The 22,629-nt window shown below is 34.3% G+C and overlaps 1 protein-coding gene across 1 annotated transcript in view; it reads right to left on the bottom strand.

The window, feature by feature from the left end:
• The window catches only part of TNKS (tankyrase), a 179,453-nt gene that overhangs the window by 37,287 nt on the left and 119,537 nt on the right, over positions 1 to 22,629 (bottom strand). The window contains exons 6-12 of the mRNA XM_069484945.1: positions 19,688 to 19,782; positions 18,150 to 18,216; positions 17,653 to 17,839; positions 13,408 to 13,529; positions 11,872 to 11,963; positions 11,702 to 11,780; positions 2,783 to 2,954 (exon numbers count right to left, since the gene is read on the bottom strand). Of these exons, the coding sequence (XP_069341046.1) occupies positions 2,783 to 2,954; positions 11,702 to 11,780; positions 11,872 to 11,963; positions 13,408 to 13,529; positions 17,653 to 17,839; positions 18,150 to 18,216; positions 19,688 to 19,782 (814 nt within the window). The remainder of the gene's footprint in view (positions 1 to 2,782; positions 2,955 to 11,701; positions 11,781 to 11,871; positions 11,964 to 13,407; positions 13,530 to 17,652; positions 17,840 to 18,149; positions 18,217 to 19,687; positions 19,783 to 22,629) is intronic.

Genomic DNA, 22,629 nt, shown 5'->3' with positions numbered 1-22,629 from the left:
AAAGGTTACTGTTGGTTCTTGAATAATCTCAGAGTAGTTAAGGAGGAAAAATTATTTGGTAAGTGGAAAGAGATCAAAGGGTCAAAAATTTCTGAGATCCCCAGTCTTTTCCAGATAAGAAAAAAGTATTTTCTTATTTAAGTCTATATCCATCTCATCCTAAACTAAATTTAAATAAATTCTAGTACACACAAATCCTTCTCCATTCTTACTACTCTATCCCTCAAATTTGCTGGTCACAAATTTGGCAAAGTGAGAAAACCTAGGACCAAGAGATCAAGAACATTTTTATGATACAGTGGTTTTACAAAATGTTGTAGCAAAGCTTTGCCATAGATTTGTTTGTTTGTTTCTTTACTGGAAATCCCTTTATTTTCTAATGTCATAGATTTGTTATGTAAACCTAGGGAAGCCACTTGACTTTCAGTACTCAAGGTTTAATTTTTCTGTTTAGTCTCAGTGACCTCAATATAAAAAAGAAGTACTACTGAAATCAAAATGATCTTAGAAAGTATAATCAGTGAACAAAAAAGGCCTACCAAAAACAGACATTTATTTAATTCACATTTACTGAATGGCTTCAGGGAAATGCTATTTATAATGTCTGTATAATTGGAAGGTATGATACCAGTGCTAAATAGAATATAATTAAATGGGACTATTATTAAATTTAGAGGCTAACAAATGAGGTATTTTGATTAATCCACCACAAACCAAATATTCATTTCATAAGTATGCTTATGGACATTAGGTGTGGCTCTTAAAATGGGCACACACACACAGAACACAAAAGGAGGTCTAAATTTTAGATTGTGCTCTATTATCTGTAACTTTGGACAAATCAAGCAATAGCTTAGTTTTTGAACTTGTAAAGTGAGAGTTAGAAGTCTCTTTCAGATTTAAGATTGTGGGAAGATCAAGTGATGCTATGAAAAGGTTTTAGATTTCAAAAGAAATACTTTAGTTCTTCTAGTCTAAAGTGTTTTGTTCAAGAGAGTGGCTTTTATAGAATAAATTATGAGAATTCTTCAATGGAAGATAAACTATTTGATCATAATAATATTTAGTACATAAAGAGTAACACTTTACCATATATTTTTATTATTTGTATTAGCTTTCCAGATCAATAAAGAATACGAAGAACTAAACTAAAAAGTTCTGGCATGGTCTCAATTAAGCATTTAATTACCTATATAATGTCTTATTTTAAGAATCAATTTTGAAAGCAAAATTTTCAAAATAATTGAAGAAAAATATTTCATTTGTGATTCAGTATTTAATTTTATCTTTTACCAAAACTCAGGTATTCCAATTGCATTCATTTAGAAGACATTGTAAAAGCAGATGGATCTAATCTGCTTGATTTATTAAATCCTTTTTCTCCATTTTAATTATCTCTAAAAATTACGCACAGTATTATTAGAAATTTTGATGTAATACCTATATGTTTGCCTGATTTAAAGTTAAACTTATAGAAACTAACTTAAAATTCAGTACTAAGTGATTCTCAGTAAAAATGTATATGAGAAAAATTTAGGAATGTTTTAATAAAAATCGCAACATTTAGAAATTATTCGAATCTACTGAGAAGGCAGAATAGGCAAGGAGTAATATCTTCTTTAGGCAAACCATGAAGTAAAAGTCATGTTTTTAATAGTTCAAACTTGAAATCCTATAATAGGAAATTTCATTCCTTCAGGTTTATTCATTTTGATAGTGAAGACACCCTAGATAGGTTTTCTTTTGCTGTCTAAAGATCATCATCTAAGACTGAAGTAGAATGACCACCCTCTAAGAATAACCTATAGCATGAGAAAAATACAAGTCCTGAACAGTTTTGACCATACTGTACAATTAGCTTTATGAGGCTGTTTAGCTCTGATTCAACTCTAACAACGTGCACATACCATAAACTTTATATGCCTTGGAAGGCTCCCTGTTTCAGCATATAGCAGTGATTCTCAACTGGGTTGTACTTCCTGGGGGCCCTTTAGAAATATGTGGGGTCAATTTTTCTCTTCTAGTGTAGTCATGCCCGAGCTGTTACGTTAATAATTATAAGTTACTGTCATTTTCCCTTTCTATTATAGTTTGGATATTTTATATAGATTTTGGGAAGGTACCTGTAAATAATAGTTAGGTCATATTATCTATGAATTTCATTTCTGGACAGTAAAGGGGATGTTGTAAAATATTCATTATAAAAAGGGGGCACCATGCCCGAGAGAGTTAGAAACTATGGGGCTATGGGTAGAAGAAACTAACTAGGACTTTGGACTCCTGATCTGTGGCCTTCTCCATTTTATTCTTCCAGTTTGTCGTGTTATTCTATAGCAGATATAATCCACAGATAAAATTAAAAGGTTCGGAAAGAAATCAATTATACTAAATTTCTTTTGAATCTATTTCATCATTTTTTAGTAGGTAGACTGTAATTTCCTTTATTTTTGAAACTTAGTAAGCCAGAGTTTATTTTCATATCACTTTATGCTTGATCTCCCTCAATAAACTAAATACAGGTAGTTAGAATATCTAACACTGTACTAAGCAGACAATGCAACATTCAACAAGAGTTTATAATTCTAATTTAAACTAGGAAATAACAAGATAATTTCTTAATAGTGCAATGACGTTAAGAATTATAAAAAGGTCAGAATATTACACATTCGAGAAAAGGCGTGGAAAAATTTCAGGCTAAGAAAACATGGCAAAGGCTGAATGTGTATTTCAGTGGAAATGGAATAAAAAGCATAAAAGACACTGTTTATCTACTGTAACTCACCACTCAGAATCTGCTGCACTGCCTCGTTTCCCATTTGCGCCGCTGTAAAGCCTTGCAAGGAGATGATGGAGGGGTCAGAGCCATAGCTCAGCAGGAGGCGGCAGGTCTGCAGGTGACCTGCAAGGGCAGCTCTGTGCAAAGCAGTCTGACCAAGGGTGTCCAGTGCATTCATCTGAAAAATCATTGAGCGGGCACATGGAATAGAGCGTTTATTTTTGCTCCCCTTCACACCTTAGAAGATACATTCTTATGAGAAAAATCCACTGTTAAAGCTTTTAGGAAAATGTCATAGATATTCATTAACTTTTGCTCACTGGTTCTGAAGAAATACCATCTTTTCAGTCACCCCTTTCTGACCACCTGATTGAAAATGACAACATAGTCCTCCCTTCCCTGAATGACCACTTTCATGCCCACTTCCCATTCCCTGCCACTCCCCTTGACAGCTAGAATGTAAGGTCGACAAAGAGAGGGACTCTCCTCTGGTGTTCACTGCTAGCCACATCGAAGATACATACTTACCAAATACTTTTGAATGAATGGGTTTTACCAAACTTGTTCCCAGAATATAAAGATAACAGAATATGTAAGCAAACACTGTCGAAGTAGTTGATTATATTTTTTTCTCATTTTAGGTAATGCCTAGTTATAATAGAACACCCTAATTGAATTACAAACACAAATTTAACAACAACAACAAAAAATGATTTGAGGATTCAAATGCTCTTTTTTAAAACTTTGAAGACTTATACACAGAAAGAATAATTTAGCTAGTTTTAAGACTGTTTAAGACAACGTTAAACTTTGGGATTAAGTCTTCCTTGATTACCTAAAGTCTTGATGTACTCCCTTTCTGAACACCTGTGTCAATTTAGTACTTAACTGTCTTATAAATTATAACACTGGGGTAGTTTTGTTTATCAAGTTAAACTAAGGTTATTTACTGAGAATATGGACTATATTATATAGAATTTCTGGGTCCTCTAGAAATCTCCTGCTAAGGGCACATAGCAAACTCTGCACACCCACCAAGCACAAGGGTAAGAAAAGAAAGGATTTGAGACAATTGGTCTCCCTGTCTCCAGCCTTTTATCATTACCAGTAAGGCTGTCATACTTGTACAGGTAAGGGTTCATCTAAATTCTTAATGTTCTTTCACAAAACTCACCATGAGATACCAACATATTTAATTCTATCACATTTGCCAGCAGAAACAATGACTGTTTATACATAGCAACATAAAAAGCACACCCATTAGCATTTATCAATGGAAAACACAAGCTGCCGAACTAAACTTGAGTTTTTATTTCTTTGTTACTTCATCATACAAGAAAAATCTAAAATTGTGGACTTTCTAATCATTAATATTTTTCTGGAAATTGGATAAGAAACACACTAAAGTATTCAATTACAGTCATGGAAACTCCCAATCCAGCTTGCTAAATCATGGGAATATGATGTGAGAATTACTCCTCTAAAATACAGTTTTATCAAGTTATTCTTCAGCTCAAATGAATGACTCTTCATTGCCTTCAAATAAAGTCGCACCTCTCAGCATGTCATTTAAAACCATCTGTAATTTACTCTGATGCCACCTTCCTTTCCGCTATCATTTTTCATCACAATCTGATAGGCCTGCTATGCTCCAGCTCTATCAGATTACACAGGAGCCCCATTTTACGAAGGTGTTAGTTTCTAAAGTCATTGCAAAAGGCAAAATTTGCCTTTGGTCAAGATTATCCTTGAAAACACCTTAGCAAAATGGTAGAGATAGATGTCAAGTTTCTCTGTAAATTGAACACTAGGCAGTTTTCCCTCCAGTGACTGAGCAGATCAACTGAACACAAGATAAAGTATACAAGGTATCTTTAAACATTAGAAACACCACGTGAGAAGAGGTCCTCTCTGTAAATATGTGTGATGAAACTGAGAGCAACATAAAAAGCAGAAGATTCACTGCTCCCATCTCTCACTCACTCTGGGGCATGCACTCAATAGAGTGAAACTGTAGACAAAACTCACCACTCACCGATCATTCAAATTAACTTTTCTTGTTCCCCCCTCCCTCTCCATTTTGGAGGGGATAGTCTTGAGTGAAACTCCACTCTATGGCTTGTGTTTTCATTTTTCTACTGTGCTAAACAACAACGTTTAGGACGTGGCTGGAGATTCATAAATGTCTTCTTAATGAGGACATAACATTAACTGAAATAGGCCAGGAACAGAAAGTTAAACGCTGTATGTTCTCACTCTATGAAGCTAAAGAGTTGATCTCATGGAAGTAAAGAGTAGAATAGAGATTACTAGAAGCTGGGAAGGGTAGGGGGAAGGGAAGGATAGGGAGTTATTTATTAAAGGACACAAAATTACAGCTAGATAGGAGGAATAATTCTAGTGTTCTATAGCACTATAGGATGACTATAGTTAACAATAATACATATTTTCAAATTGCTATAAGATATTGAATGTTCTCAACACAAAGAAATGATAAATGTCTGAGATAATGAATATGCTAATTACACTGATCTGATTATGTACCCAAACATCACTATCTACCCATAAATACATATAATCATTATGTCAATTAAAAATTAATAGAATAAATAGGAAACTTTTTATATTTAGCTGAAAAAAATTTCAACCATTTGATCAGGACTGACTGATAACCCTAGAAAGCTAAAAACTTGATCAGCTCTCTTTACAAAAAAACCTAAAAAGCTAATTTTGTTGAATATTGCTAAATGAGTATACCAGCTTTTGTACATATACCTTAAGTCTACATTTCTGCAATTGGTTTTCTAAGAGAAAGTAGTTTCCTAGGAACAATTTATCTGCCTAAAGCAGAATTCTGCCCATGCCACCTGCCTATTCAAAAATTTTCAATGGCTTTCCAAGGATTATGAGAACAAAGTTTAAACTCTCCAATTGGGACTGTCAAGATCTTGCTCTAACTTATCTTTTTGGATTTTCATTATTTCCCTTTTCTGCACCTTTTGGATTAACTAATCATAACTTCTGACCGTTTAACAGACTCCTTCCTGTTCCAGATTTTCAGTCTTTATTTAAAATATATTCTTTGTATTTTGCCTATTTCTATGTACATAACTCCTGCCATTCCTAGCTGAAATTCTATTTTCCTCATGAAATCTCTCCAGTCTCTTGCCAGCCTGCTACCACCAATGGAAATAATTGTTTTCTCCTCTGAATATAAACTTACCTATACTTCTCTTATATATACCATGTTCCAATCTGTATAATAGATATTTAAGCAAACTGTGTTAGGCAAGACTATTATTAAATTTTAAGTCTCTTAAGAGAAGGATCTCGATCAAATTCAAATTTTATATAACCCCAATAGCAGTAAGTAAAATGCCTCATATAAATCCATGTTCAAAAACAGTTGGTGAATGAATGACTCACAAGAGCAATAAATTAGTAAATTTTAGTGATTAAAAAATACTATTTTTAACATACTATTCTGTATATTGAACAAACATTAGGAACTACCAGATACTCCCTATCTAACCAAAATGCATTCCTCTTTCCTTGGAAATTAAAAAAAAGTTTTTACAGGTATTTCTAAGTCATCATCATCCTTGGTGGTATGTATACAAAGCACTCCCAATGAGAAATGAAAGAGGCAAATGACCACAAATTTAATTATTAACTAGAATTCTGTAATCAATAATTTACTTTAAAAGGTTTTTAATCCTTTAATGTGTTATTAACTCACTACAGAGTATGGAACTAGATTTATGTTTACTGAACTTGAGTGTAAGTATTTGTAAACTTGCAAAATTCATGTGGTGTTTTAAAAGAAACAATCAAGTTCCCTGAAAAGAGGTATAGATAAATATTATAATGGTATACATTTTCTTTGCTTTATTAAAGGGGCACTAACCTTGCTCACATGCCCTGAGAAATAACCGCATAGCTGATTAGACTAGAGGGCGCCAATCCAATGGCCATGCTGAACAAGTTAATCTTATTCGTAATTCTCCGTTTTTCATCCCTGAGACTTGGGAGAGACAGTGGCAGCTGCAGGTGGTACACTTCTAAGCCAAGGACATATAAAGTATGGGCTTTAAAGACCATAGTTAGGCCACAGAGAAAGCAAACAGAAAAATCCAGCCTTTAGAAAGAAAAATGAAGAAGATGAACAAACACTGGCAGAGAAAAGAAACCATGAAACCTCAGAAAGAGAGCGGGAGATTCATAACTCGGACAAGCCCCTCCCCCCGTCCTAAGACAGTGAGAGACAGAGACAGAGACAGAGACAGAGACAGACAGAGACAGATGGAGAAAGACAGAGGGAGAGGCTGAGGGAGGGACAAGAGAATGGCAGCCAAGGTACTTAGCAGTTTCCAAATTCCTTGTTCTGATCTTTTGTGAATCTCGGCTACAATTCCTACAGATTATTTCTGGGGGGTAACCACATGGCTATCTCACACAAGTAATAAATGTACATGTATAGTAGTATAAAATAGATTTCCATTTGTGCTTCATCTAGATTCAGTTGGTTTGTTACTGGTAACTAAAATGTCTCAGGGACACCGGCCCCTTTGTGCTTTATTTTGATACAGTCAAACTTCAGATATTATTTGTACTCTAAAAGATACTTTGGATTTGTAAGATCTTTAAAAGCACTTTAACACTTTTGAGCTAACAGAATCTACTTATCAATCCACCTCTAGTATAGCATTAGTAAAACCCTTATAATGAGCTAACACATTTCCCCAAAGTGAGCAAAGACTTGTGATCACTTCTAAACGTGAGAAATAAGCCCATTAAATGTCAATTACTATTGTCACAACATCTTCTTACATACAATGTAAATAAATGTGCCAAATTAAGACATGAATAATCAGAAGAAATTCCTTCACGTTCCACACATTTAAAAGACGCCCACTAATGACAAAGTAGCAGCACTTTATATACCAAAGAAAGGACTTTTGAATTAAACTTTCTGAATACCATATGCAGTTGGGGGCATAAGTTCTCTTAATAATGACAGCAGATGATTCATTAGTGACAGAATGCAGAATGCCAGGGCAGACTAACAACAATAAAGAAAAAAACTGCTCATGAAGGATAAAATCGTCATGTCTCTCCTATTTAGGCTTTTAGTACTCTTGCAAAGCAGGGGATGATAAATATAATTATTAATTTTTTTAAGGTACAGAAGTTTACTCCTAGTAAAAATGGATTTTTCAAATGAATTAATTAGAAATGATTAATACTCCAATTTTCTTATGACCCCCCTTTCTTTCCTAGCAATTTGTTTTCTAACCTTTTGTTGAATATTGTCCCCTTGTCCCCCCAGATCCATAACCATCCTCCATCCTGCTCTGGGTCTTGGGGAAAACATGGGTATGGACCACATGAACAAGCTCTTCTGATCTTCACCGTTTTGTTGGATTTGGCCAACAGGAGGCAGTGATAAGAGATGGTGGACAGCGAGAGAGTGAGGAATGTAGATTAGATATATCCGTCTATCACAGTTACAGGTGCTGTCAGGTGGCCTTGTCCACACAGCTCCTTTCTCCTGGTGCCATTGGCCTCTCCCTTCCCTTGCCCCTTCAGACCAGAGATATCTCCCCTCTCACTACCTCATTCCTTGCTGATTTCCTTAAACCGTGCCCACACCTCTCTATATAATTCCTTTATTAAACTCTCACCAAATTACCCACTTTGAGTGTGCTGTTTATTGCCAAGACCCTGAAACAAACTTCTACTTCTATCTCTCTAGGACATCTCCTCCAAAAGCTAACCAAAGCCTTCATATGAAAATTGCCCAAAAAATGTCCTCATCTGCCTTGATTTCTCTCTTTGGCACTGATCACCTATTCCTTTTTCATACTCCCATGCACACAGTAGATGCCGTGATAGACTTCTCAGTTTCCTCTTTCTATTACTGCTCTGTAAACATGGCAAAACCTCAAAGGTTGTTTCGTTAACCCTCAACTCGTTTTCCATGCTCTATCTACCAGGGACCCTACTCACTCTCAAAATGTATGATCACTATGTCAGTGACTCCCCAGGAGATCTTTCTAATCCCTAAACTCTCTTTCATCCTCTAGGGCTATCTTTCCAACTGCCAGTTTTACTAAATATCTCTTAATCATATAAACTTCAAGTTTCAAATTACCATCAAGACAGAGGAAACCAGTGTTTCTCTCTACCTTTCTTACTTCCATTAATTGTACCACCACGTTCTAAGTCCATTCTAACAGCCAATTCATTTCCAAGTAATGCAATCATTCCTTCTTAAGTGCCTTTCATCTCTCTCTTCCTTCTTCAATACTAATGCTGCAAAATTGATTCAGGATTAGATTCAAGTTTGGTAATTGCATTAACTTCCAAAGTGGTATTTCCCACAGTATCCAGCACAGTCTTGATCATTTTACATGCCAATATTTGTTGAGTCAGTGGATCAAAGCTAATTAAAAAGGGATTAGCTATGTAAGTCTTATGAAAAATTTAGATAATTAAAGGGAAATACACAATACATCAATGTTTGAAAGATAAATATGGAAAAAATGCTCATACACACAAGTAATCAAAGCATTATGTGTTAAGCACTATATATAGATAACCTCATTTGATTAAAAAAGTTAAACTTGTAGGGGAGGTTTTTTTCCCCACATATCACTGATGATTCATGAAGCTCAGGGAAATTTAATCCAGGGTCACAAAACTACAAAGTGGAGGATTCTAAATACAAAAGTATGTGTGTCTAGGCAGGACATTTAGATTAATGTGCACAATGAACCTGAACTTTGTATTTATCACTAAGATTTGGGCAAAAGAATGCTCTGACTTTCTGTCTGTCTAAGTAAGACAAATCAGTTAATGGTAATTAGGTCTCCCTCCCAAAAATCTTCGCCTTAGCCTGAGAAGTTGACTCATCAAGAGGAGGAGAAGGCAGCAGGGTGGTGGAAGCAGTGTAAGAGGGCTGAATCCTAATTAAAAGTGGTGCTACTTGTTCAGAAGTTACTTCTAGAATCAAATGGAAGCCAGAAGGTGCCTGAAAATCAAATAGAAACCACAAGTTCCCCAGAAAGAAAATGCTAAGCAAGCAAAAAGTATGGCCCAACAGTAGCTAAGTGGGTTTTTTACAAGGAGTTTTTATTAACACATTAATCACCAGATACACCAAGCCTGAGGGACAGCATCCTGCCTGGAAACCAGAGAATGAGCAAATGGGAGATGATATGGCATTTGATATCTATTGATGGCAATTGGTATCTATTGGTTTATAACTGATTAAACGTGATTTTTTTCCCCCTTTAAAAGTGCCTCCTATTAAGAGTTCTCAATTTAGTTAAACTATAGTAGGAAGACCAGGGAGGACATTATCAGTCTAGAAGTCATTCTACATCACTGGCAGGGTGTTTACAATTATTCATGCCCCAGTGATGAACTAAGACATTAATGATGAAAATGTGCATATGAAGGGCAGATAAAGATTGGGAACCACAGATCTAGAATGAGGCTGACCAGAACAGGTTATGAAATAATGTTATTTTTCATTGAATCTTCATGAAATAAAATGTCTCATGGGAGATGACAATAATTAGATACTGTTTTCCCAAAATGAAGGTCATTATTCATAATTTTTCTAGAGCATGATAAATGTCATAAAATATCCACAAAAACAGGTCAATGATAAACATACGATATTCCTAACTGCGGAAGAAAGCTCACTTAGGTTAGTATTTTTTGCTTGACAGAGCAAAAAGACATTATTTATATAACAATGTAGTCGTTATACCTACATTTGCAGAACTATGTTCCCTTTTGTTCCAGCTTGTCTTGATTTTTTAATTAAAAACATCAAATGCCCTTTTAAAGCAGTGATACCCAAATTTCTGGATCACATACCCTATGGAGTTAAAAAAAAAAAAAAAAAAAACAACAGGGTCTCACCCTGTTGCCTGGGCTAGATAGAGTGCAGGGGCATGATCATAGCTCACTGCAACCTAAAATTCCTGGGCTCAAGTGATCCCCCTACCTCAGTCTCCCGAGTAGCTGGGACTACAGGTGCATGCCACCATGTCTGGCTAATTTTGCGGTATGTTTCTGTAAAGACAGGGTCTCGCTGTATTTTGCTCAGGCTGCTCTCAAACTCCTGGGCTCAAGCAATCCTTCTGCCTTAGCTTCCCAAACTGGCAGGATTACAGACATGAGCTACCACGCTTGGCCTTAATTTCTTTATTCTTAAATAAAAAGATTATAAATTAAAATTCTAATTTTTTTCTTGCATCCAATGGTGCTCATCTTGTAAGCTCTATAGACAAGAGTTGTCTGTACCCTACTTTAGAGACTACTGCTTAAAAATATACACTCTTGAGGATTTCAAAATTTGTAAGTTCAAGTCACTTGTAAAAAACAATCAATTGGCTTCCTTCCTCCCTCAAATGATCCAGAGGGAGATTATGCCATTCAAATAATGACAATAAAAATTTCATATTTCTTTAGTGTAGAGGAAAATTAAAAAATCATCATTACCAATTTGAAGGAATGTAAATGTTTGTTACAATAAATACAGCTATTCTGACTCCAACGTTTACATAAATTATTTTCTGATAAACTACCATTGAAATGTTGACTATCAAAATATATCAATTCTAGTATTAACTAAAATAATGAAAAGTTGAATTCTTTTTCAAATGACTGTAGCTACATTTTACTGCTTTAAGGAAGAGTGACAGTAAAGGATCAAAAAACACAGATAATTATTTTTATTAGAAGCAAGATTTAAATTAGTTTTATCGGAGAATCTATGAATTCAAATACAGGCTAATAGTCTTTTATAAAATTACTTTCTTCAGAAGAATCAGAGAGAAAAGTAGCAGCCGTAAGTGCAGCTCGCTGCTCAATGCTGCGTGTGGTACCTTGCTCAGGTGTGTATCTTACCTTGGCTCCGTGCTTGTGCAGAACTTCCATGACATCATTGTGGGCTCTCTCTGCTGCAACATGCAGGGGGGTCATGAAACTATGGAGAAGAGAAAAGGCAAAGGTGATTTTCTCTTTTTTATTATATTTCCTCTTTAAGAATTGAACACTCCTTCTGCAATTACACTTACTCTTTATTTTTTTCATTGACATTTGCTCCTTTTCTAAGTAACAACTCGGTCACTTGTTTTCGTTTGGGATGCAGGGAGGCCACAGCACAGTGCTATAAAGTAAACAAAACTACGTTAATAAAATAAACTTCTTTTGCTGACTATTTAGAACATAGTTATCTCCAACAGGATCAGAACATACTTATGTTTTACATTATGGAGATGATCAATATTCCCTCTAAATACAGTGGCAGTACAAAACATAAGCCTTTAAATCAAGTTATGTGAAGTTATGCTCTTAGTTAAGCATTAAGAGAGATTTCACTTCTTTTTGCTTAGACAATAAATAATTATTCAGTATATATTCCATTGAAGGAATCAGAATACTGCCTCTTCCAAGCTACAGAAATCTATAACTGAATTATTTAATCTTTTATTAGGCTACCAGCCATACAAGTCAATCTTTTTCACCCCTCTTCTACAGAGCTACTCCCAGCACTACAGGAGAGTAACCTTATATGCCCAGGGACACGCAAGAAAGTGATAGACTTGAAGCAGTTTAGAGGAAGAAATATTCTTAATAATTATATGTTTTATCATAATGTTTATACAACTTTTGTATTCTGCTTCATTTTACCGTTTGTATTAAAATTTTAAAATGAAAAACTACTTACAACTGAATAAAATGAATACTCTGAAAAAAGGGGTCAGATTTATTCTGGGTGTCTCCTGGCATAATGCTGTGTAGCTTGAATATATCTGAACCCCAGTTGAGAGACATACATTTAAGTGAACATACAGTTGGGCTCACTTCAGTTTGGCGAATCTTTTAATGTTGATTTCAGCAGATATTGACTAAAATTTGACCATTCTGTGGCAGATACATGTACGAATATTAACTGAAGCATACTTAGAGGTCTGTGGTACAGGTATTACATATGCTTACATTCTGAGTTCAGGAGCAATCATTAACCAACCCTGTATCTGAGCCTTAAGGTGGTCAATGACAAAGAAAATAAAATAATCCTCCTGAAAGTGCATTAGAAGAAAAAACATGAGTAGTTTTAAGGATAATTTGTACAGTATGAAACAGAAAATTCATAATCTTACCATTTTTCTAGCATGAATGTAATCAGTTCTTTGAATACAATTGCTCAAAAGGATGATGCAAGTATCTTTGAAAACACACTTTAATCTACAGAGAGAAATATAGTACTTATCTAGCAAACACAAGAAAAAGAAAATTCTATCGGGAAAATCACATCTTGTATTTTATGAAAGCACTGGCCACAAAAGTAGATTTGTTATAATAAGTTTAGGTAAATCCAAAGGTAAAATAATTTCCAAATCAAGGTTGAGCAAATGTCTATTCTCTCATCCACGAAAAGAATCAATCATCCCCTGAACCACATTTAAAAATCAGTGCAACCAATGTTAAAATGCAAATTCCTGGCATTTCAGATACTAAAGTTACTTTAAGGTTTCTGAAATGAAAATCATATTTGTGCTTACACTATTATTACAGACCCAGAGAACAGATTAACAATAAAATCTTACCAGTGCTGTTTCATGAGACTGTGGTTGTTTGAAATTAATGATTTCCAAAGCAAGTGTTTTTTTAACTTTGGCTAGGTCTGCTTCTCTGGCTGCTTGTAGTAAAGAATGACCTTTAAATTCATCTGTCAGTGAAATAATGGTTGACATAAAAAAGATTTAAAATTTATAAAAATCTTCAGCATGATTATAAATAAGTTTTGGAAAATTATTGATTTTACAAATTTCTCTATCTTAGCAACAGCAGCAACACGATAAGAAGAAGATAAGAATGCAAAGGATGAGGGTGTAGATTAATGAAAAATTTGGAAATATGTATGCTCTGAAATAAGACTGTTTCATACTCTGAGGTCATAAAGATACACATAAAAAGATACTTAATGCACCACAGTTTTAAAACAGGCAAACTACATATCCACCAAAAGGAAATCTCTTAAATAATTTGTTAACACATGTACTGTAATACTTTACAGCTCTTAAATGAAAGAGATAGATCTATATTTACTGACATGAAAGTATACACTATTAAATGAAAATTCAAGTAGCAAAAGAGAAAGAATAGGTTGACCCATTTATTTGTATTGTTACTATTCTTGCTACTATTATTGCCACTATAACTAAATCAAAACAGTAATACAGAAAAACATTTAGAGAAATATTCACCAAAATTTGAATAGTGATTAAGTCTTGACAGAGGAAGGAAGACATGAAATATGAGAAAAGTTTCGGAGTTTGAAAATTTTTCAAACAATTAATATTTTATTATTTTTATATGCAGGTGATTTTTTAAAAGCTATATCCAAACTGACTGCATGAATAAAAATTCAATATTCTTATTTATTAAACGTATGTCTTATTTTCCATTTTACAAATTTGACTTACATTTTGATATGCCCACTTATTAACAAAAAGCTGAAAACGGTTCTAAAACACAGCAAGTGGCAATGATGTATGACCTAACATATTACCTAACAATTTCAGACCTTCTCACATTCAGGCCTTTGTATCTGCATCGTACCGTATCCTTCTCTTTTCCTTTCTCTCCTCTCCTCTGAAGGCCCTATCACATTCCCTTCTCTCTCTCAAAAGACAGACGCACATACACACACATACACACGCACGCACGCACATACGTGCCTTATTAACTACTACATTTTCAAAATCTCTGTTTAGATACTTTGGATAAGCCTTCCTGACCTTCCTGATTATTGGGGTTAGGGTTCCTTCTTACGAGGGCCACAGCACTTGCATTTAGCCGTATCACAAGACGTATCACACTGTCATATTTGTAATGGTAATTTCATCACCTAGCATAGTGCTAGGCCTATGATTGGTACTCAACATGTATTTGTTCCATGGATGCTGAGTATTTATAAAATAAGTCATGGCACGTTCAGGAAAAAAATTTTTTATGTAACTTCTTATTTAGTGGTTCTTTATCATTGCTCAAAGTATAGGACTTTGAAACTTCACAACATAAAAAACCAAAGTCAACTGAAATGAAAGTAAATTCAAATAACCAAATTATAGATTTTCACTGTAATGATAAAATTAGGGATATATGAAGTGAGAATTACAAACTGCTAAATAGAAGGGGCAGGAGTCAGACAACTGCTAGGGTCATCAGTCTAGAGAAATTTAAACCTAATGCAAATCATACTGGCCTTTCACTAATGACAATTATTCTATTTATATCAAAGAGATAAAAGCATTTCTACCTTTTCACTTATGCATTCCTTCATGTTCAGAAGAAAATTAAATGGGCAAATTTATGAAAACCATAAACAATAAGTCTGCAGTACTAAGGAAATTAAGGAATTATGATGCAATAATACAATTACACAGCATGGCATTTTCTCAAATTACAGTAAATAAATTATTCCTTATCTTCGCTCTTTAGAAAAAAGGTAAAGATTTCTACCCAAATTGATTTTCAAATTTAAAATATTTTATTGAAGAATACTGAAGATTAAAAAATTACCCAGAGAATGAAAAATGTATCAAGTATATAATTGTCCTTCTAAACTTCTAAATGCAAAGGTTACATAAAAGTTTGTTTTTAAAACTGCAAGGAAGGTGATAAAAAAGTGGGAAAATTGCAAATTACTCAAACTTATTCTGAAAACTTAGTATTTATAAAATACCTAAAACTCTTCCTCTAAACGTATTTTGAAACAAGACTGAAACCCAAACCATCTTGTTCATTGGGCTTCATAAAAATAACAAATTAAAAAAAACAGATAAGAACAAAAAAAATCTGTGGTAAAAATGTAATAACCATGGATATAATCAAAATATTGTTTTTCTTTGTTTCCTGTATAATTTTCTTGAAAAGAATTCTTTAATTGTGAAAGCCTAGTCCAAAGCGGTGGACATGATGATGGGGAGAAGGTCCAATTTTGTTAAATCCTTTTCTTCAAATAATTCATTGGTAGAATCTTACTTAATAAAACAAAGGAGATCCTGAGAAGGTTGCAAAGTACTCTAATCAGGGAACTGTTCCCTTCATAAAATGACACAAATTTAGATTAAATTTTAATGTCTACATTTGAATTAGACAGACTAATAAAATACAATGGTATTCATAATTTGCAAAATGGTTGAAAGGAAAAAATGTCAAATGATGACATAGGGAGATTAAGCTGAGCCAGAGTATAAACTAGAAAAAGGAAATTAGAAAAAGATAAAATAATGAGTTTTAAGTTGAGCCAAATTCACTTCAATGAACTTGCTGAGCACACGTTCTAAGCAATGCACTATGTATGCTACACAGGGGGGAGGTAGATACAGGCCCAAATACAAATACCATCACACATTTTTATTAGGTAACAAGGAATTACATAGGTGTTACCATACAGAAAAATAAAACTAAACATCTTTATCTTTAAGAATTAAAAATTCACTAGAAAGACAGAATGGACAAATAGAAAAGTGAACTATATAATGCATGATGGCAAGTGGCAAGAGACACCTGGTTGGGAGTGAATAAATGAACTTCTAAAAGTATTCATTACAAAGACAGGTGTAACTGCCCAGTTAGAATGCGGTTTGTGTTGGCCTATCATCTACAGATGGCACCCATCTGCAGGTCAAAATGAGTTCAAATTTCCACTTAAACAAGATCAAAATTGTGAGGAACTCTCTGTTTTAACATAAACTAGTTTAAAACCCGTTTAAACATAAATGATGCTAGCATCACTTTGACTATGCCTTTTTCCATAAGTTATTACTTAGCAAAGATTTTCTTAGGTGTTATCTGATTCTTAGAATCCTAAATGTAAGAGAGAATACAAACCATGGGACAAGTTAAAAATTAGGCAGGTGACACCTATATGTAAACCTGAAATGACCACATGTAGAATTAAATATATCTCAGTATTGTAAGTAACAACTATATGTAATGTGGTATTCTGAATCAGATCCTGGAACAGAAAAAGGACTTTAGGCAAAAACTAAGGAAATCTGAATAGAGTTTGGACTTTAATTAATGATATAACAGTACTGGTTTATTAATTGTGACAAATGTACTATACTAATGTAAAGTGTTAATAATGAGGGAAACTGGATATGGAGTATATGGGAACTCTCTGTACTACCTTCATAAATTTTCTATATATCTAAAACTATTCTAAAACAAAAGTTTATTTTAAAAAATTTGCATACATATATATTAGTAATATATATCAGTATTTGAGAAGATTACTTCCACCAAATCATAAAAAATATCTCACTTAAATTTGGGCAAGTGATTACACGTGGGCCATAACACACATAAATAAAACCATGATTGTGCAACCTTGCAGGGCTTGGGAAATAATGAGTGCTCAATAATGTTAGACAGCATCTATTACTATCAATGGCACAAGAATATAAGCTCTGTGAGCTCTGAGATATTTTTTTTTTCTGTTTTTTATACTGCTGTATTTCTGGTGCCTGGCACATAGTAAGCATTCAACAAACGGTTGTTGGATTGACTCATCTTCATTAGCCTTTAAAAAACAAAAAGCCTCAACACACAAATTAGAATTAGGCTTAAACTCTCTGTCTCTCTCTCTCTCTCTCTCTCTCTAGTGTGTGTAGATAATATTCCTGTGGAATTAATAAAGAAAAGTGTACAGTTAGAATAGAGGAGTATAAACTAGCACACTTGTAAAAACAGAAGGTTATTATTTAAATTAGACAAAACTCAACAGAAAGAATATTCTAATTTACAACAAACAATATCGATTTTAGGATATAAATACATACAAGTCAGTCTCTCCCGGAGCTCAGGTGTGGGAGCCATGTCCACAGCACTTTTGCCATGGCAGTTGACAAGCGTAGGATCAGCACCATGGCTAAGCAACAAAGAGCAGACTTCTACACGATTCTTGGAAGCAGCCTCATGCAGGGGAGTAAACTGCCAGAGATCCATAGCATTGACGCAAGCTCCATGCTGAAGTGAGAAAAAATGTTCGTCGTCATTTTGCTGGATCAAATAAAACTCAGAAAACATTTGTTGCATTGTAAATTTCAGTTATAACTTTAAAAAAATGTGAATAAGTGTTTTAATTTCTCTAGTTTCACTCTGAAAAACAGCTCAAATTAAGCTGAATGTTTTAAAAAAATTTTAAGGTGATGGTGATATTTTAAAAAATTCTTTTATTCTCTTAAAAAGACTTTCAGGTGGCCAAAAAACACATGAAAAGTCATGATAAGTTTAAAAGGAAAAGCAAATGATGTTCAATATTTTGAATTTCTCTTACCTTTAGTAGTAGTTCTGTGACTTCATAATGTCCATATGAACATGCATTATGAAGAGGCACGAGTCCACTAAATGATAAAAGGCAAATTAAAATACTTAAATTTCAAACAACTTAGTCATTTATCCATGAAGTGCTAAGAAACAAAAATCGAATAAATCCCAATACAATTATATATAAAAATATTTTTTAAGTATTTAATAAGAGAATTCAAAGTACAGTTTATGTTCACACCTTTTAGATTTACCTTGCTTTTTTTATGTAATCCTTAAAGATAATAATAAAAATACCAATTAGAGAACATTCAGGTGAAAGGAAGATCATGTGCTAATTGATAATTGTATACTTTATATATTATTAATAAGTATTTACAAAAGCAAATGTTAATTAGTAGTGAATGGAAATATTCTAATTCCACCATTTTAATTCGCTTTCACGGTAATTTCTAGCATAAGAATTAAATATCCAAACTATTATAACTTGTAAATCAAAGTATTCTAAATGAGTCAAAAACCCCCTTTTTGTGGTGTACTTCTCCTGATGACTCACCTATTGTACACCCATCTGTTTTCAGACATGCACAAGGAAACAGAGATGTACAAGAACATCAGGCATTTATGTCCCTATACTATTGGGACACCATTCACATATGGCACAAAACCTGATGCAGGCAAGAGAGAAACAGAGCACCAAAAAGAGATCTGAAATGGATGAATTCTCCTTTTGGTAAGTGTCGCAAGTACTGAGTTTGTTTCCAGGTTTCTTGACTTGGAGAGAGGCAAAGTGGAAGAAACCCTCCTCCGGGGCATCTCTTCTTTATGCTGTCAATCAAAGAGTGTAACATAATCTACTTTACCTGGGTCGTAGGGTCAACATCTTTTAGATCTTCAGGTGGGACAATGAGAAAGGTTAGCCCATCATATAGGACAGCAGACCCAATGCTCATATATCCCTAGAGACTACGCAGGAAACTGATATGAAGTTTTCTAAAGTTCATCTCTTCATAAAATAAATGACATGATTGCTTTCTTAGTTCCCACCCTTTACCCTCCCGTATCAACCTTCATAAGGACCTTCTAGGTTTTCTCGGCTTAGATGTCCAAGATTTCCTCAGAAAGAAAAATTAGATATTGCATACTTATGATTTTGGTGTATTAATAAGGGTTGATGCCTTAGTATCTGATGAATATGATAACTATACTACTGGCTTATCACAATTTTCAATTTACCTTTCTAAAATGAAACCTAAGTGTTGAAAAACAATGATTGCAATTGAAAAACAAATTGCAACTTCAAATAACAGAACTGCAATAAAATCAAACTGATTTAGGGAATTATTATGAGAAGTATCCTTAACCAATAGGCACATGAAAATAAAGTTTGAAATCAAAGTTGTGAACATTCTTAAAATGCTACATAAGTTGTAATACATGGAATACATGACTTTGTATAGAGCTTAAAACCTTCAGAGCATGAGATGAAAACAAAGCATAACAATCCATGAACAAAACCATTAAAAGGAGATGAACTGATAAACCTACCCTTTGTCCTTCGCGTGAACATCAGCACCGTGCTGAAGCAGTAGCTGAACTATTCGAACTCTGTTGTAGCCCGCTGCGAGATGTAAAGGAGTAGACTAGAAAAGAGAAAGAAAAACACAACCCCCTCCTTCAGGTAAAAAAATTCTTGTTTTGCTATTTAAGCTGTATTTATTTATTCAGATTTAAACACAACGGAAGTTAACACAAAAAATACTCGGTTGAAATACCAAAAACTCACATTTCATAACTGAATGAGAGACAATTCATGCTCCTTAGGAGTCTACTCTAACTTCAGTGCCACCATCCATTTCCCTTACTTGTCAAGGCCTTCCGTCATCAAGCCCTACCCTGCCTATCCTACAACATTGCTTGTTTCTTTCCAACGTGAACCATTCTCACTCCTCTGAGAAGACCTGTCAGAGTTCATATTGCCTACAACTGGAAACATTCTTCCTTATTCTACTTAAATCCTGTCCTCCTTTAAAGTTATAACTTTTAAATCCCAATTCTACCATAAAACCTTATCTAAAGACCCAGCTCTCAAAATTTCTTTAACAGGAAAGATTGAAAAACATCCCTGAAGAACTATTTGAAGAAACTGTAGTGGCAACAAAAAGGACGATGGATCTTATTCATTCCAAATGGCTGCCAGGAATGGTCAAAACTAATTTGCTACATGGGATGCAATGAAATATGCCAAGATAGTACTTAATTCTTCTATTTTATGTATCATATACATTATACCTAGTATAAATACAAAAGGAAAATATAGCTTCTTCCCAACTAATTTCTGCCACATTTTAATTTGAAGTTATTAAAAGGTTCTCTGCTAAACTTTGATGTTAATTAAAATAATCAAACTTCTCACCTTTTTTAGAAATCAGAAATAACTTCGTTTTAATTAAAAATTTCACTGCAACCAAAGCAATTTTCTACCTTTGCTAATTTACAGTTTAAATACCATAACAGTTTTTCACGCGGGCTCTAGTCTACTTTAATGCACTCTCTTTCATTTTTCCTGCCTTTTATTTGGGGCCTTGGGATTTAGTAAGATATTCTATTTATTCTCTTCACCTTTTCCAAATGTCAAGATATAAAAGAATTACTCCATACTGTACTATCTATTACTGCTTTCAAGGTACTACATACATTTTGTATATTCTGACGGTCTCTAAATTTAGAAAATATTTTGAGCAATGCACAGCTATCAACAAGAGACCATTTTGATTAGAGGAGAGTTCTAGAATAGGAAGTCAAGAAACCTGATTATATTCCCGGATCTTATGAAACCCTATGAACGTCATACTATATCTGTGTCTCAACTTCTTCATGTATAAAATAGGGATAAAAATCACCCATCCTAGCTATCTCAAAAACTTGTGAAAACACAGTAGTCCCCCCCTTGTCTTCAATATCACTTTCTGCAGTTTCAGTTACCCACTGTTAACTATGGTCTGAAAATGTTAAATGGAGAATTCCAGAAATCAACAATTCATACATTTTAAATTGTGTGACATTTTGAGTAGCATGATGAAATCTTGTTCCTCCCACTCGGTCCCGCCTGGGACATTTCTCTAGCACATCCACACTGTAGACACTACCCATCAGTCACTTAGTATCCCTGTTGGTTTGAAAAATTATACAGGGTTCTGTACTATCTTCAGTTCCAGACATCCCTCAGGGGTCTTGAAATGTATCCCTGGAGGATAAGGGCAAACTACTGCAAAGTTTTCTCCCATACATAAATACTTTTATCATGTAAACTGCTATAAAAAAATAGACAATTAAAATTTTTGTATCATCAAATAGCACAGCAAGTTTCTGTTTTCAGATAACATGTCAAATGTTTTTACAAATGATACCTCCAGGGAGTATTGAGTTACTCTCAGGACTCTTATTTTACCTTCATTTTACAAAGAAACTTTTGCTGGAAAATGAAGTTTAACTTTTTTCGCCTTCTTTTAATATTTTAAAGATGTTGCTCTGCTGTTTTTAACTGGCTTCTAGTTTAAAGACTAGAAATTTGCCATCATCCTTATTTTTGTTCCTTTGAACATGTATTTTTCCTTTGGATACTTTAATATTTTCTCTTTATCAATGACTTAAAGCAATTTGTTTATGATGTACCTTGGTATAGTTTTCTTCATGTGATGTGGGTGGGTGTGTGTGTGTGTGTGTGTGTGTCTGCCTGCCTGCTTGGGGCTTGCTGTGCTTCTTAGACCTGTACAGTTTTCACTAAATTTAGAAAACTTTTAGCTATTATTTCATCAAATATTTTTTCTGCTCCCTCTCCCATTATTCTCTCCTCCAGAGATTTCAGTTACACAGATGTTAGGTTGATTTCAAAGCTTGCTTTTAGGCTTTGTTAGGCAGGACTAGAGCAGCCTTTAGTATAGGAAGAATTTTCCCCTATCACTGAGGCGCTGTCCTTCTATGATATCCAATGGATTATGAGGATTTTCCACTCTGGCTGGTGGCAACAGAAACTAGCACAGATTCTGTGAGTTCCTAGGCCTATTACCTCAGATCCTTTTGGGTGGTTCTTTAATCAGCCTCAGGTAGTTTCCTTATACATATGTTAATTAGTACTTAGCCTAATACTGTAAGGGGACCCTTGGGGTAGATCTCATTACCTGGTCCTCTGCCTTGCCGACTCTCACTACCTTAGTTTCCCCAAACTCCCAGTTTCATCTCCTCAACTCAGGGAGAAGATTAGGTTCCTCCTGGGTTTCCTCTCCCTGCATTACGGTCTGGAAATTCTTTTGAGGCAGTGAGCTGGAGCAATTGCATGGCTCATCTGATGTGTTCTGTCTCAGGGATCCCTGCCACATATTGCTTGACATCCAATGTCTGAAAACCATTGTTTCACATATTTTGTTTATTTTTCTTACTGTTTCAGGAAAGAAGGTAAATCTAGTCCCTCCTACTCCATCTTGGCCCAC

This window comes from Eulemur rufifrons, chromosome 12, assembly GCF_041146395.1.
Source record: "Eulemur rufifrons isolate Redbay chromosome 12, OSU_ERuf_1, whole genome shotgun sequence".
Classification (NCBI taxonomy): Eukaryota; Metazoa; Chordata; class Mammalia; order Primates; family Lemuridae; genus Eulemur; species Eulemur rufifrons.
This window is presented reverse-complemented; position numbering and strand designations above follow the sequence as displayed.